Genomic DNA, 14,244 nt, shown 5'->3' with positions numbered 1-14,244 from the left:
AATACAACCTTTAGGGAGTGTTTATTTTGAATAAGACAAAATCGAGTTTTCGATGGGTTTTGAGGTGGGAGAAGGGGAGGGGATATTCCCCCCTTCTCCATCCCCACCACCAAAAATTCATCCCCTCTCCTTTCCTAACCTCAAAATTCACCGAAAATTCAATTTAGTCTTGTTTAAAATGAACACCCCTTAAAGGTTGTATTATTACAAAATAACCCCCTCAGAATATCAATGGTGTAACAATTGAACCATGTTGTCTCCGAAATGGATTGGATGAAACAGATTGTTTTTGTGAATATGCGAGTTACCAACGGCTAGATAGGTTTCTGGTAGGAATACTACTGTAAAGATTGATTCGAGGGGGACTAGATAGCCCATGCCCATGTTTCAACTTGTGGTTATTATCCAAAAATATGTATTCACTATTTCACACGCGGAGTACTATTATTTTATATTCCCTACTTTTTTATTTTAAAGTATACTCGCTTTGTTCTTTACGGATCATTTCATTTGTATTTTATAGAGTTTTTTACGTAATAATTTAAAAGGAGGTGTGGATGAGATTTGAACTAATGACCCCTTGACCCTTGTCACGGCTCTTGATACCATATATGAGTAACACTTCAATCAAAAACTTAAATTGGTCATTCATTCTCGGATCAGTTTATATACTATATCAATAACTCTAATTATGAATAGTTAAAAAAAATATATAAAGTTTATATTATGAAAATACAAGTGTAACAAATCTAACAATATCATATGTAAAAAAAAGCAAAGGGAGGAACACAATTAATTATTACAATAACTGACAAACTAGCTTGCAAATAATTCAAGATTTGTTATTCTTGTACAATTTATCACTATCAAGCAACACTACTTATGTCTTTGTGGTACTAATAAAGTTCCTTTCAATAACTTCCCTTACAACAAATTTCACTCAACACTCTCCTGAAAATTAAAATTACATCATAAGAGGGAAAAAATAACAGAAAATAAATAAATAAATAAGAAAAAAAAAATGTATCAGTTGGAACAACATGGTTTCTTGTTAAAATTATTATTAACCCCAACATTAATGTTGGTGCCTTGAGGTAAAGAACCAGAAGCTTGTTGAGCAGCTAAAGATTTCTTGCTAATAACTTGGTAAATATCTAAGAGAATTGTTTGAAAAGCCTTCTCAACATTGGTTGAGTCTAAGGCTGATGTTTCGAGGAAAACGAGTTCTTCCCTCTCGGCTAAGAACTGCCCTTCCTGCTCGGAAACCCCCCTCAGATGCTTAAGATCGGACTTGTTGCCAACTAACATTATCACGATGTTGGAATCTGCGTGGTCACGTAGTTCATGAAGCCACCGGTTAACGTTGTCGAAGCTTTGCTTCTTGGTTAAGTCGTACACTAACAGGGCTCCTACAGCTCCCCTGTAGTATGCACTTGTTATGGCTCTGTACCTTTCTTGCCCTGCTGTGTCCCATATTTGTGCTTTCACCACTTTGCCTTCTATCTGCACTTACACTAATAATTATACCTTCAATTTTACACAGGGTAGTTTTATTTTACTTGTCTAGATTTTATGTACAAACCGTAATTAATATTATACGACAACAAGTACACACATAGTTTAAAGGTATTTCATATACGGATATACTAATATACCCATTGTTTCGGGTGAAAACAATGGGACCTTGCCGAAGGTCCGATGAAGTGGTGAAGACTGGGCTCGGTCCAAGTGATGTTGGGCCGAGGATTTCCTGCACAGCAAACACACGTAAACTAGCCTCGGGGGTGTTGCCGAGGAAGGCCCCTCCGATGCTAAAGTCAGTACAATGTGTAGAGGGAAAGCTATGCAAGAGAATTAATTGCTTGAGGCTTTTTGTGTATGTAAAACTTGTGTGTACAAATGTAATATTGATGGCTTTTATACCTTGGCATATATGGGAGAAGTGGGCCTTGGCCCAATTGACTTGCCTTGTGGACTGATCTTGACTTTAGCATAATTGGAGAGTTGAACCTTGACCTTGGGCTTGTAATTGGATCATTTAATGACTAGGCCCAATTGGACTAAATTGGACCCAAACAACTTGCCCCCCAGACCCGATTTGGAAGAATGACGGGTCAGGTTTAATTAACCAGAAAAAAGGAGGGAAGTAAATGATTTAATTAATCCAAAAAATTCGAATTTAAACCGCAATTAATGAAATAACGGCGGCTGGATGGATAGTTTATGGAAGTTGGACGGATAATGGGTGGTTAATCAAGAGGAGATGTGTTTAACGGTTACTTAGTGAGGTATTTAAGAGAAATTAAGGGCGCGGACTCCCAGAATTCCCATTTCTGGAAATATAAGCAAGAGAACCGTTCTCTCTCTCCTTACTTCTTCACAAACACGAACTCCGACTTGCGCAAAACCCTTGAATCCGCATCAAAACTTCCTTGAATCCCCGAGAATTAAGCTTAGAAACTGAAATTCGTCATTCTGAACTCATAGATCGGCAAATTCCGCTTCAAAATAAGGTAATTTCCTTTGATTTTGTTTGATTTTCTTCGAATTCGAACTCTTTCCCCTTTTTCGACTTTTTCTTCGAAACTCAACAATGGTGAGAGGAGTTAGAGGTAGGGCCCGTGCTCCAAGAAGGGCAAGGCAATTCCCCGATCCCAGGAACAGGACTGGGACCTGGAACGGACAAAGAGTGGGGTCTGACCCTAATGAAGGAATTAGGGCGACCCCAATTTCATCGGCGCCTCCTGAAGGAACGGAGGAACCGAGCGTTTCTGGGCGAAACGAAGAGGTTCCCGCCGATCTTTGGGATGTTCTCCCCGGATATCAGGAATGGGAGGACGCTGAAGTAGCCTCAGCCATGATAAAGAACTGCCCCTACCCTTGGTGGGTAAAGCATGTCGATGTGTATCGGTTGCTGAACAGATTGAGCTGCATTATGGCATCATGGAAGCTGATGGGTATTGGTGCAGAATGCCCGCTGCGTCAGACAGAATCCATCGTCCACCCCCAGGATACGTGGGGGTGTACACAAGACAGCTTCAGTATGGGCTGAGGTTCCCTTTGGACTTATTTGTCCGAGATCTGCTGATACATTACAGGATCTCCCTGTGTCAGCTAACTCCTGTCAGCATCCGAAGGGTGATGACATACTTATGGGTCTGCAAGTTCATGAAATAAATCCCCAACTTGCACTGCTTTAAGAAGATCCATAAGCTGGTACCGAATATCCAGAGTGGACATGGGGACCATGGTCCTGGGTGGTTTCGGATTGAGTCTCGGCCTGGTTATCTGACAATGTGGCCGAATGATTCTTCGGATAAGGAGTGGAGAGGCCAGTGGATCTGAGTTAGGGCGCCCACAGATCCAGACCATCCTTTCGTCTTCAGCGCTCCCCGATACCTCTCCATCCCTGACCCAGAAATGCTCAGCTTGGGCCCTTTAGAAAACGATGGCCAAGGAGATCGTAATCTCGATCATGCCAACATTTTTGGGAAGGCTGATAACCCAAGGGGGAGAGGTCGTCTGAAGACCATTCCGGCAACTTGGCTCCCTGATAACCATTACATCTTTCAGGAGCATATGCTTGCTGCTGTCGGCCTCAGCCGAAAGTTTAGAGATGGTAAGCTATTTCGGCTGGGGCCGAAGCCTTTTATTTTTATCTTTTTGCTTTCGCATTTATAATTTATTCAGCGTTTTGATGTTGCTGAACTGACTTGTGCTTATTTTCTATGCTCAGTGCTGAACGAAATCACTGCCAAGGTTGACTACGAACGTCTCGGCGTTGACCAAGGAAGGACAATCCTAAACCGAGCCCCTTCCATTACTGAGTCCAAAGATCGCGATGTTCACTTGGACTCAACTCACTTTCAGATAGAAGCTTCTGCCCTCTATCAGCGGCAGAAACCCTGGTGGAAGAAGAGAGATCCTTGGAGCCAGTTGCTGGACGAGGAACTCGAAGCTGCTCGTACTGCCGAAGAGGTTGCACGAGCTGCTGAAGCTTTGGAAGGAGGAGAAGGGTCCTCCAGGGCTGCTGAAGAAGAAGCAGCAGCAAGGGCAGCTGAAGTAGAAGACGAGGCTTTGCTGAAGACCTCGGTGAGTAATACTTAGCTTTTCAGGCTTCAGAATTTCTTTTTTTTTTTTTTTTTTTTACTCACGTTCTTCCTGCCCCCCTGTCTTTTGCAGTCTGAAGAGACCAAAAGACGAAGAGAAAGGAAAGCTCCTGTTCGTCCCGAAGATCAAGTCCAAGAGGAATCCGAAGACTCAGAAATGGACGAACAGCCCCTTCGAAAAAGGAGAAGACGGATTGCCATCATCGACCCTCACGACTTCCAGACGAGGTCGATGTCTGTCGGCATAAGCATAAGAGAACCTGAGGAAGGTGGTGGATCGCCGAGGGTTCCTCAGCCACCACCCCAGTCTCCGCCGAAGTCCCCTCCACCACCTCCTGAGATGGAGGTGGACCAGAAAACTCCCGATCCCAAGGGAGGGGTTCTAGAGGAGGAAAAGGTTCAGGAGAGTGCTGCTGAGCACAATGCCGAAAGTGTTGTGAAGCCCGTTGCTGAGGGTTTCTCAGCTGATATTGCCAGGGAGGTTGAGGCTTTCGTCCTTAACCCTGAAGAAGAAGCAGAGGTCATAATCATTGATTCTGCTGAGAAGGAAGAGAAGGCTCCTGAAGAAGAAGATGCTGAGCCCTATAAGGTTCAAGAAGCTCCTAAGTCTTCCTTCCCTTCATTCCAGACGCTGCATTCTGGAGAGATGGGTTTCTCGGCCCCCCGAATTCCAATTCCAGATCACATCTGGGACCTCATTTGGGGCCAGAACCGAGAAGGTGCTGCAGCCTACTTCGGCAATTTCGCTGGCTTAACCGAAGTAGATAGGGCGAGGATCTGGTCGCTGAAGGCCACTGCTGGGATGGGCGAATCCAGCAGATCAGTTCCAGACCCTGTAAGGTCGAATCAACTGCTAATGATGCAGGTAAATCCTTATCCTTGTTTTTATTTTTCAATTCAGCTCTTCAGTTTAGTTTTTTTTTTTTTTTTACTGAGTTGTGCCTCTGTTTCCAGTTTGTGCACAATCAGACTCTCACTGTAGAGCTGATAGACTCCCTGCAAGACAGGATCGACGCCGCCGAACATGCGAGAAAGGTGGCAGTCGAGGAGCTGAAGCTTGCTCAGCTGAAGCAAGCAGCAGCTGTGGAGAAGCAGAAGGAGGGGGAATTATTCGAGAAAAAGGTTGTTGAAGCCCTCCAAACCTTCTGAGCTGCAATGGAGAAGGAGGTTTTTCCCCCATTAATAGAAGGGGAAAACTTCCTTCGGGATCATCTGGGAGTGGACATCTCCAAGTTCAAGGCTGCCATTGAGAGCCGAATTCGAGAAGGAGCTGCTGCACAGGCTGAGGTGCAACAAAAATTAGAAGCTTTGGAAGCCAGTAGAATGGCTGCTGAAGAAAAGCTTCAAGCTCAAAATGTCCAACTCTCAGAGGCTGCTACTAATGCTGAAGCTGAGAAAGCCAAGCTTCAAGAGGCTGAGGATCAGCTAAGGGTCAAAGATGATGAGCTGACCCAAGTGAAGACTGAAGCTTCAAAGGTTCAGCAAGAGCTGAACGAGTAGAAGGATGCTTCCTCCAAGCTCGCTGAAGAGCTGGACCAATCCAAGAAGGACTTGGAGGAGGTACAGAAGAAGCTGGCAGACGCTGAAGCCCTGCTCAAGGTCCGTATCTATACTTAAGAGGAGTATGATATGGGTTTCAAGAATGGGTTCAGAGTGTGCCGAAGACTCTGTCTTCATGCTGAGCCGAAGCTGGACTGGTCCCAGTGTGCTGAATGGGTCCAGGATCCAAAAGATCCCCATATGAAGTTCCCCACTCCTGTTGAAGCTGAGATCCTTGCGGCTGAAGAAGCCGAAGAAGAAGAAGAGAGGAGGGAACTTGAAGCCGAACAGCGGGAAAGGGAGGCTCAGCAGGGTGCACAGCCTGCTTCATCTGCTGCTGGAGCTGAAGCCACCATGGGACCCAGCACTGCTGATCAGTCTGATCCTCGGGCTGAAGCATAGGAACTCGGACAGTCGTCTTCAGAATCTTGCGGTTCATCATGTGCTCAACCTTAGACTTGCCGCTTCTGAAATTTTTTTGCCTTGTTTTTTGCTTCAGGTTGCCTTGATGTACAAACTGCTTTATCTGTTTTTGTATGTACTTCGGCAGCTGTATTTTTCCGCTTGTGGGCGGCTGCCGATATTTCATTATGTCCTTTGAATAGTCTTAACTTTGTAGCTCGTTTTCTGAGCATTTGAGCTTTATCTGATGCATTTTTCTTCAATTGCTTTGTCTTATTTTGAATTCTTTACTGTTTCTGAACTTGAGAAATTTCCGCAAAAATTTGCTAAGTACAAAGCTTTCAGCTCGAAGAATTCTGCTGAAGATAAACTTGCACTGATAGTGCTTCTTGCCCCCCTTAGTAATCTGAAGACTCAGGTCTTTAGATTACTGAGTTGAGTTTCTGTCTATCTTTAAAAATGGATATCTGAAACACAAGGCCAACTGAAGGCAATGTTTCAGATAATGGCTTTCTGGGATACAAGGCTCAGTTAAGGCAATATCCCAGACTTGTCCATGGATTCATGTCTTTGGAGAACAAGTCTTACTGAAGTTTAACTTCAGCTGAAAGACCAGAGTTCTTTAAAAAGACGAGCTTGTCAGCAATCTGGAACCCAGTTACCCGAAGGCGAAGGTTTCAGACGAGGCTGAATAAAAAAAAATTTCTAATAGTTGCTGCTATCCTTGGTTTTCTGTCTATCTTTAAAAATGGATATCTGAAACACAAGGCCAACTGAAGGCAATGTTTCAGATAATGGCTGTCTGGGATACGAGGCTCAGCTAAGGCAATATCCCCGACTTGTCCATGGACTCTTGTCTTTAGAGAACAAGTCTTACTGAAGTTTAACTTCAGCTGAAAGACCAGAGTTCTTTAAAAAGACGAGTTTGTCAGCAATCTGAAACCCAGTTACCCGAAGGCGAAGGTTTCAGACGAGGCTGAATAAAAACCCTTAAAGAGTAGATAGAATGAAGAAAACTTAAAAGAATAAAAAGTTGCAAAAATAATAGAAATGGTGGCTCTGAAGCCTTTAATTATTAACTCAAAATGTACTTACAAAGATTGCTCTGCCCCGAAGGGTTTACACATGATATTTCTTAAGTACATCAGCATTCCAGTGATTTTTCAGCTCAGTTCCATCTAACTGACGAAGTCTGTATGTCCCTGGCTGAAGCTCATCATAAATTTCATAAGGTCCCTCCCATGCAGCTGAGAGTTTCCCATGGATTCGGCCTTTCTGAACTGCAGCAGCATTCCGAAGGACAAGGTCTCCAATTTTGAGAGGCCTTGCATGGACCCTTCGGTTGTAAAATTTGCTGATTCTCTGCTTGTAAGCAGTCATTCTGTCTCGGGCTGAGTCTCTCACTTCGTCAAGAAAATCAAGAGATTCCTTCATAAGTTGCTCGTTCTCAGCCGAGAAGTGGTGCACTCTTAAACTTTCAGCACCGATTTCCACTGGAAGGACGGCTTCGGCACCATACACCAGCTCAAAGGGTGAATAGCCCGTTGCCTCTTTTTCAATTGTCCGAAGTGACCAGAAGGTTCCTGGAAGTTCCTCTATCCACTTGGACTTTTGATCTTCAACCCTTTTCTTCAAAGCGTTGAGGATTTGTTTATTTGCAGATTCGGCTTGGCCATTACTTTGTGGATGACAAACTGCTGAATATGCCAATTTGATGCCGAACTGGTCTGTGTACCGCCTCAGCGGTAAATTATCAAATTGCCTCCCATGATCGAAGACAAAGACCTTCGGAATACCGAAGCGAGTGATAATGTTCTGCCAGATAAATTTCCTGACAGTTTGCTCTGTGATGTTCGAAGCTGCTTTAGCCTCAATCCATTTGCTGAAATAGTCTATGCCGACTATTAACCATCTTTTTTGGTAAGGTGCATCTGGAAAGGGTCCCAAAATATCCAGCCCCCATTGGGCAAATGGAAGCGGATTTAGGATCGGCTGAAGGTCTCTAGCCGGCTGATGGATGACTGGTGCGAATTTTTGGCATTTTTCGCATTTTCGAACCAGCTCCTTAGCGTCTGAGATCATGGTGGGCCAGTAATATCCGGCCCTCAATGCCTTATGGGCTAGGGTCCTTCCCCCAATGTGGTTTCCACAGATGCCGAGGTGAATTTCCCGAAGGATGTAATCTGCATCTGTTGGTCCCACGCATTTCAGCAGTGGGGCTGAGAAGGACTTTTTCAGAAGCTCTCCTCTGAAGACGATGAACCTTGAGCTAGTTCTCTTCAGCTTGGAGGCCAAAATTCCGTCTTCGGGAATTTCTCCCTGAAGCTTGAAAGCTAGGATGGGGTCCATCCAGCTGGGCTCTGGGTCGGCGCAGCACACTTCAGGTGATTCGTCGACACTTCTTTCTCGGCGCACTTCCACATATACAAATCTGTTCAGCTCGGTGAGAGTTGAACTGGCAAGTTTGGAGAGTGCGTCGGCTTGAGCATTCTGACCCCTTGGGATCAGCTGCACTTCAAAGGTTCTCAGCTTTGCAATTACTGATTTGAACTTGGCAAGATAAGTTATCATGGAGGGCTTTTTGGCCTCGTAGCTGCCACCGATCTGATATGCAACTACCTGAGAGTCTGTTTTCAGACAGACATGCTCGGCTTCTAAAAAGATGCACAGTTCTAGGCCCGCGATTGCTGCTTCATATTCAGCTTCGTTATTCGAAGCCTTGAAAGAAAATTTGAGTGCATACTCAAAGGATTTGCCTTCGGGAGAGGTTATCACTACCCCTGCCCCCGAACCATTTACGGTGGAGGATCCATCCGTAAACACGGTCCAGATTTTCTTTTCATCGTCTAACGTTTCTTGGTACGAGCATTCGGCCAAGAAGTCCGCTAGAGCTTGAGCCTTGATGGCTGCTCTCAGCTGGTAGCTGATGCTGAATTCAGTGAGCTCGAAAGCCCACTTGGCCAGCCTACCGGATTTTTCAACTTTGCCGAGAACTTTTTCCAGCGGCGGATCAGTTAAGACCACTATCTGATGGCAATCAAAGTAGGGCCTCAACTTCCGAGCAGCTACCAGTACTGTAAAGGCAACTTTTTCGAGTAGAGGGTAACGAGTCTCGGCATCCGTCAGAGTGTGACTGACGAAGTAGATCGGTTGCTGAATTTTATTTTCTTCCCTCAGCAGCACTGCACTGATGGTAGCTGGGCTAACAGCTACGTACAGATACAAAGTTTCCCCCTCCACTAGACTAGCCAGAGTTGGGAGTTGAGCCAGATGCTCCCGAAGCTGCTTGAAGGCCTCTTTTTGCTCTTCTTCCCAAACGAGCTCTTTTGTTTTTGGGAGTTTCAAGGCTTTGAAGAAAGGTAGTCCCTTGTCCGAAGCTCTGGAAATGAACCTCGAGAGGGCTGCCATTCTTCCAGTGAGCCGCTGAACGTCCCTCTTTGTTTTCGGCTCAGGAAGATCAAGAGCTACTTTGACTTTGGAGGGATTGGCGTCAATCCCCCTCTTGCTGACCATGAATCCAAGGAATTTCCCTGACTTCACGCCGAAGACACACTTCTTCGGATTCAGCTTCATTTGATGCTTTCTAAAGGTGGCGAAGGTTTCAGCCAGGTCCTTAACATGGTCTTCAGATTTTTTGCTTTTGACGATTGAATCGTCAACATAAACTTCCATGTTTCGGCCTTTTTGATCGGCGAAAACCTGATCCACCAGCCTTTGATATGTCGCCCCCGCATTTTTCAATCCGAAGGGCATCATTTTGTAATTGTACACCCCGGCGTTCGTGACGAATGCCGTCTTTGCTCGGTCGTCGGGGTGCATGAAGATCTGATGATACCCCGAGAACGCGTCCATGAAACTAAGCAAGGCGTGGCCACTTGTCGAGTCGACTAGCTGATCGATTCTCGGCAAGGCATAGAAATCCTTCGGACAAGCCTTATTTAGGTCCGTGAAGTCAACGCACATTCTCCAGGTACCATTGGCCTTCTGAACCATCACCACATTTGCCAGCCATTCTGGATATTGACAAGGCTCGATGAAGCCTGCGTCCAGCAATTTTTTGACCTCGGCTGCGATGTCTCGGTTCTTATTTGCGGAGTAATTCCGCTTCTTTTGCTTAACTGGCCGACACGTTGGGTCGACGTTAAGCTTATGGGAGATGAGGTCTGGACTTATCCCAGGCATATCAGCTGCCGAGAAAGCAAACACATCCCTGTTGTCCCGAAGGAGTTGAATAAGTTCACAACGGGTGTTCGGATCGAGGTCCCTCCCGATTGTTACACATTTCTCAACATCTCCTTCGGTCAACTCGACCGTTTCAGTCTGCTGGTCCAGGTCCATTGTTGATGGACCGGACTCTTCACAATCTGGCCTGCTGTCTATATCAGCAGGCGTCCCAGACTTTCTCTTCTTTGGCTGGCTCTCTGAGTCTTTCGGCTCAGATGAAGAACTAGCCTTTTCTTTTTCTGACCCTTTTTCTTTGGGTACAGAACCTTGGGCCGAAGCACTTAGACCTTTCGGCTTCTTTGTGCTCGGCTCTCTTTCTTTTTCTTTCTCCTCCTCATCCTCATCGTCGTCGTCTGGGCGACTAGTGGATGGCTTGAGGTAGTTGCACTTTCGGGCTTCCTTTTGGCTGCCCAAGATCCTTTCGGGGAAGCCGGCGTCTGAAACGTAGATCATCAGCTGATGATAAGTTGAGACAACCCCTTGGATCTCGTGAATTATGGGTCTCCCCAAAATCACGTTGTACACTGAAGGAGCGTCGATGACCAAAAATTCGGTCATGACATTCCTAGCTGCTTCGTCACAGCCGATGGTGACAGGAAGTAGAACCTTCCCATCAGGATAAGTTGAAGCCCCATTGAATCCGGATACTGGGTAGGATACCGGCGTAAGGTGCTTGGGCTTCAGCTTGATTTGATCATAGGCCTTTCGGAACAAAATGTTTGCTCCGCTACCATCGTCAACTAGAACTTTGCTGACGTCGTGGTTGGCCACCGTGGCGATGATCACCAACGGGTCCTCGTGAGGGTATGTCACCCCCCGGCAGTCAGCGGCTGTGAACGTCATGTTCGGCACCGGTGACTGGGGTGGCTGAATATCAGCATGATTCACCTGGTGGGTCAGAGCCCTGAGGTGACGCTTGTGTTCCCTCCGAGAGCATGTTCCTCCCGAGATAACATGGATTGGGGGGAATTTTCCTTCCGCAGTTTTGTTGTTCTTTCGGGGGAAGTCGATTTCTTGCCGAGAGTCTTTTTCGGACTTCTCAGCCTCTTTCTTCTCGCGGTGATCCGCGATATATTTTTTCAAGTATCCCTTCCGGACCATGTCCTCGATTTGGTCCTTCAGCTGGATACACTCCTCAGTGTTGTGTCTCGGTGATTCATGGAACTCACACCACTGATTCTTATTTTTTCGCTGATACCACTCGGGGAGTGGTCTCGGCTTTCTGTAACTCTGCTCCTCCTTCGTCACACTGTAGATCTTAGCGCGCGGAAGAGAGAGCGGAGTGTATGATTCGTATCTGCCCGCGAAAGGGTGGATTTTTCTTTCTTCGACTCGTTGGCCGAAGATTGTTCCGAGGCTTTCGCCTTTCCCTTTGCCTTCTGGCCTTGGCCTTCAGACGAGGGTGCTTGTTTTTGTTTCCCTCCCCCAGATTGAGGTTGGGCTTTTGCTTTGTTCCACTCTTCAGCTCGGATGAATTTATCCGAAGCATTCAATGCCTCCTCCAAGGTCCTGGGTGAATTCATGACCATGAAGTCAGAGAACGGCCCAATCCTGAGGCCGTGCTGAAGGGCGAAAACTGCCAGCCCTTGGTCCAGCTGAGAAATGCTGGATGACTCGTTGCTGAAGCGAGTCAGATAGTCTCGGAGGCTCTCGGCCTCACCTTGTTGCAGTCCCATGAGCTCTGCAGTAGTCTTCTCTCGGCGATTTGCCGTGGAAAACTTGCTCTTGAACTTGGAGGACAGATCGTCCCACCCATTAATTGAGCCTTCTTTAACTCCCTTGGAGATCCACGCTTGCGCGACCCCCTTGAGAGTGGTTGGAAAATACTTGCACCAAGTCGCCTCGGACCTGGGGCAGAGATGCATGTGAGCCTCATATGAGGCAATATGGTCCTTCAGATCCGAAGTTCCATCATAAGTAATGTGCGACGGGATTTTAACCGTCGGCACATGAGATTCCAGTATCCATTGCTCGAATGGAGAACTGGAGGGCAGCATTACGGCCTTGCCCTTATTCCCAGCCGAAGGGACCGCGCTCCGCCCTCTCAGAGAGGTAGAAGTGGTTTTCGTCCCTGGCTGGGAGGTCTGGGCCTCGGCTGCAGGGTAGGAAAGGCGGTTGTGCACGCTCCGTTCCCTATCGCCGAGACGGTCGTGAACGCTTCGGCGAGCAGTTTCTGGCCAAGAGGCTGAACTGCTGCTCTTATGGGTTCTGCTCGTAGTGAGCTGAGTGGAAGACTCCCTGAAGAAGTGAGAGTTCCTGTTTCTCTCCCTCTCGGTTCTCCAGGTATCCTCATCCCATTCGTCGAGCTCCTTGAAAGAGGAGAGTTTCCCCCCTCCTGGCCGAGGCTCCTCCGCTGGTTTCTGGTTTGCAGAGGGGTTCGGTCGCGTGGAGGTGGCATGTTCTGGGCCTTCATGGCTTCCATGAGGACCGCTAAGGCTCTCATTACCTCCTCCGAGTTGGGCCCTGTCAAGGGTGTCCTCGGCTGAGAGCGAGAGTAGGTGCGAATGCTCCGGGATTGGCTCCGGGCATGAGATTGGGTCCTTTGACTGGACCGGTTGTCCTCATTTGACCGAGGCGGGCTCGGTGGATGATTGGACTGGATGATAGGAGATTCGGATCTCTCCCTAGGCTCCTCATGAGAGTCGGGTCCCGCGAAGGGGCTCCTATCCCGAGGAGGAGACAGGCTAGAAGTGGGGCGTTCCAAGGGACCCCCTCCTAGTGATTTTCGGCGCTTTCTCGGAGGAGAAGCACCGCCGTTTTTGTTCTTGCGATTCTTAGCCATTGGAACTAAGATTGAGGTAGAACGATTGATATTGGCTTAAAGATTTTTTGAAAGTCTTCCCCACAGACGGCGACAAATTGTTTCGGGTGAAAACAATTATGGGACCTTGCTGAAGGTCCGATGAAGTGGTGAAGACTGGGCTCGGTCCAAGTGATGTTGTGCCGAGGATTTCCTGCACAGCAAACACACGTAAACTAGCCTCGGGGGTGTTGCCGAGGAAGGCCCCTCCGATGCTAAAGTCAGTACAATGTGTAGAGGGAAAGTTATGCAAGAGAATTAATTGCTTGAGGCTTTTTGTGTATGTAAAACTTGTGTGTACAAATGTAATATTGATGGCTTTTATACCTTGGCATATATGGGAGAAGTGGGTCTTGGCCCAATTGACTTGCCTTGTGGACTGATCTTGACTTTAGCATAATTGGAGAGTTGAACCTTGACCTTGGGCTTGTAATTGGATCATTTAATGACTAGGCCCAATTGGACTAAATTGGACCCAAACACCCATAAACGTAATATCCCTGATATACGCATACACTGATATATATGGCATGCAATAACGATATACTTATACATAAATTGACGATAAGATAGATGATTTGATTACATAAAACATTGCGTGAAACATTTGATACACTCACCTGTAACGTTCTTGTAGCAAATTCAACTCCAATTGTTGACTTGGATTCCAAGCAAAACTCATTTCTCGTAAACCTTGACAGAATATTGGATTTACCAACACCTGAATCTCCAATCAAGACAATCTTGAATAGATAATCATATTCATGATCAACTTTATAAGCCATTGATTATAAAAATAAGTAACTTTCAATAAAACAATATATCTATTTGATCAAATATACATGTTTAAGATATTTTCTTTGGAGAAAAAGAAGAATAAAATGGAGGGTAAATAACACTTATACAACTCATAACGATTTTTTGAACTTATCTAATTTAGGAGCTTTAGAAATTTTGAGGGTTGAAGAAATGATTTGCACATAAATCACTCAATAAAAAAGAAAATTACAATAAAGTGAATAAATTGGCAAATGAATTAAGGGATCATATGAGAGCATTGTTGGCAAAAGAAATTAGATAATCTATTTATTCCTAGCATGGCAGATTAGGAATGTAAATATATATTGACTAATGAGTCCTTATGACATGCTAGTTATTTTGATAAGTTAA

General features: G+C 45.9%; 1 protein-coding gene across 1 annotated transcript; it reads right to left on the bottom strand.

Annotated features, from left to right (window-relative positions):
* Positions 1-770: 770 nt before the first annotated feature.
* On the bottom strand, positions 771-13,977 carry LOC145592725 (ras-related protein Rab2BV-like). Its single transcript, XM_081649232.1, has 2 exons — positions 13,695-13,977; positions 771-1,503 (listed from the first exon to the last, which is right to left on the bottom strand). Exons 1-2 carry the CDS (start codon positions 13,857-13,859, stop codon positions 1,027-1,029), a joined length of 642 nt encoding a protein of 213 aa, XP_081505358.1. The 5' UTR covers positions 13,860-13,977; the 3' UTR covers positions 771-1,026.
* Positions 13,978-14,244: the final 267 nt, after the last annotated feature.

Source organism: Chenopodium album, chromosome 18, assembly GCF_948465745.1.
Source record: "Chenopodium album chromosome 18, dcCheAlbu1.1, whole genome shotgun sequence".
NCBI classification, from domain to species: domain Eukaryota; kingdom Viridiplantae; phylum Streptophyta; class Magnoliopsida; order Caryophyllales; family Amaranthaceae; genus Chenopodium; species Chenopodium album.
The sequence above is the reverse complement of the archived record's forward strand: the minus strand, read 5'-3'. Positions and strand labels throughout refer to the sequence as shown.

Excerpts from the sequence above, each read along its gene's own strand:
- LOC145592725 (XM_081649232.1), bottom strand. The coding sequence starts at position 13,859 with ATGGCTTATAAAGTTGATCATGAATATGATTATCTATTCAAGATTGTC. Across the intron at positions 1,504-13,694 it reads TTGCTACAAGAACGTTACAG|ATAGAAGGCAAAGTGGTGAA; the intron begins GTGAGTGTATCA and ends GTGTAAGTGCAG.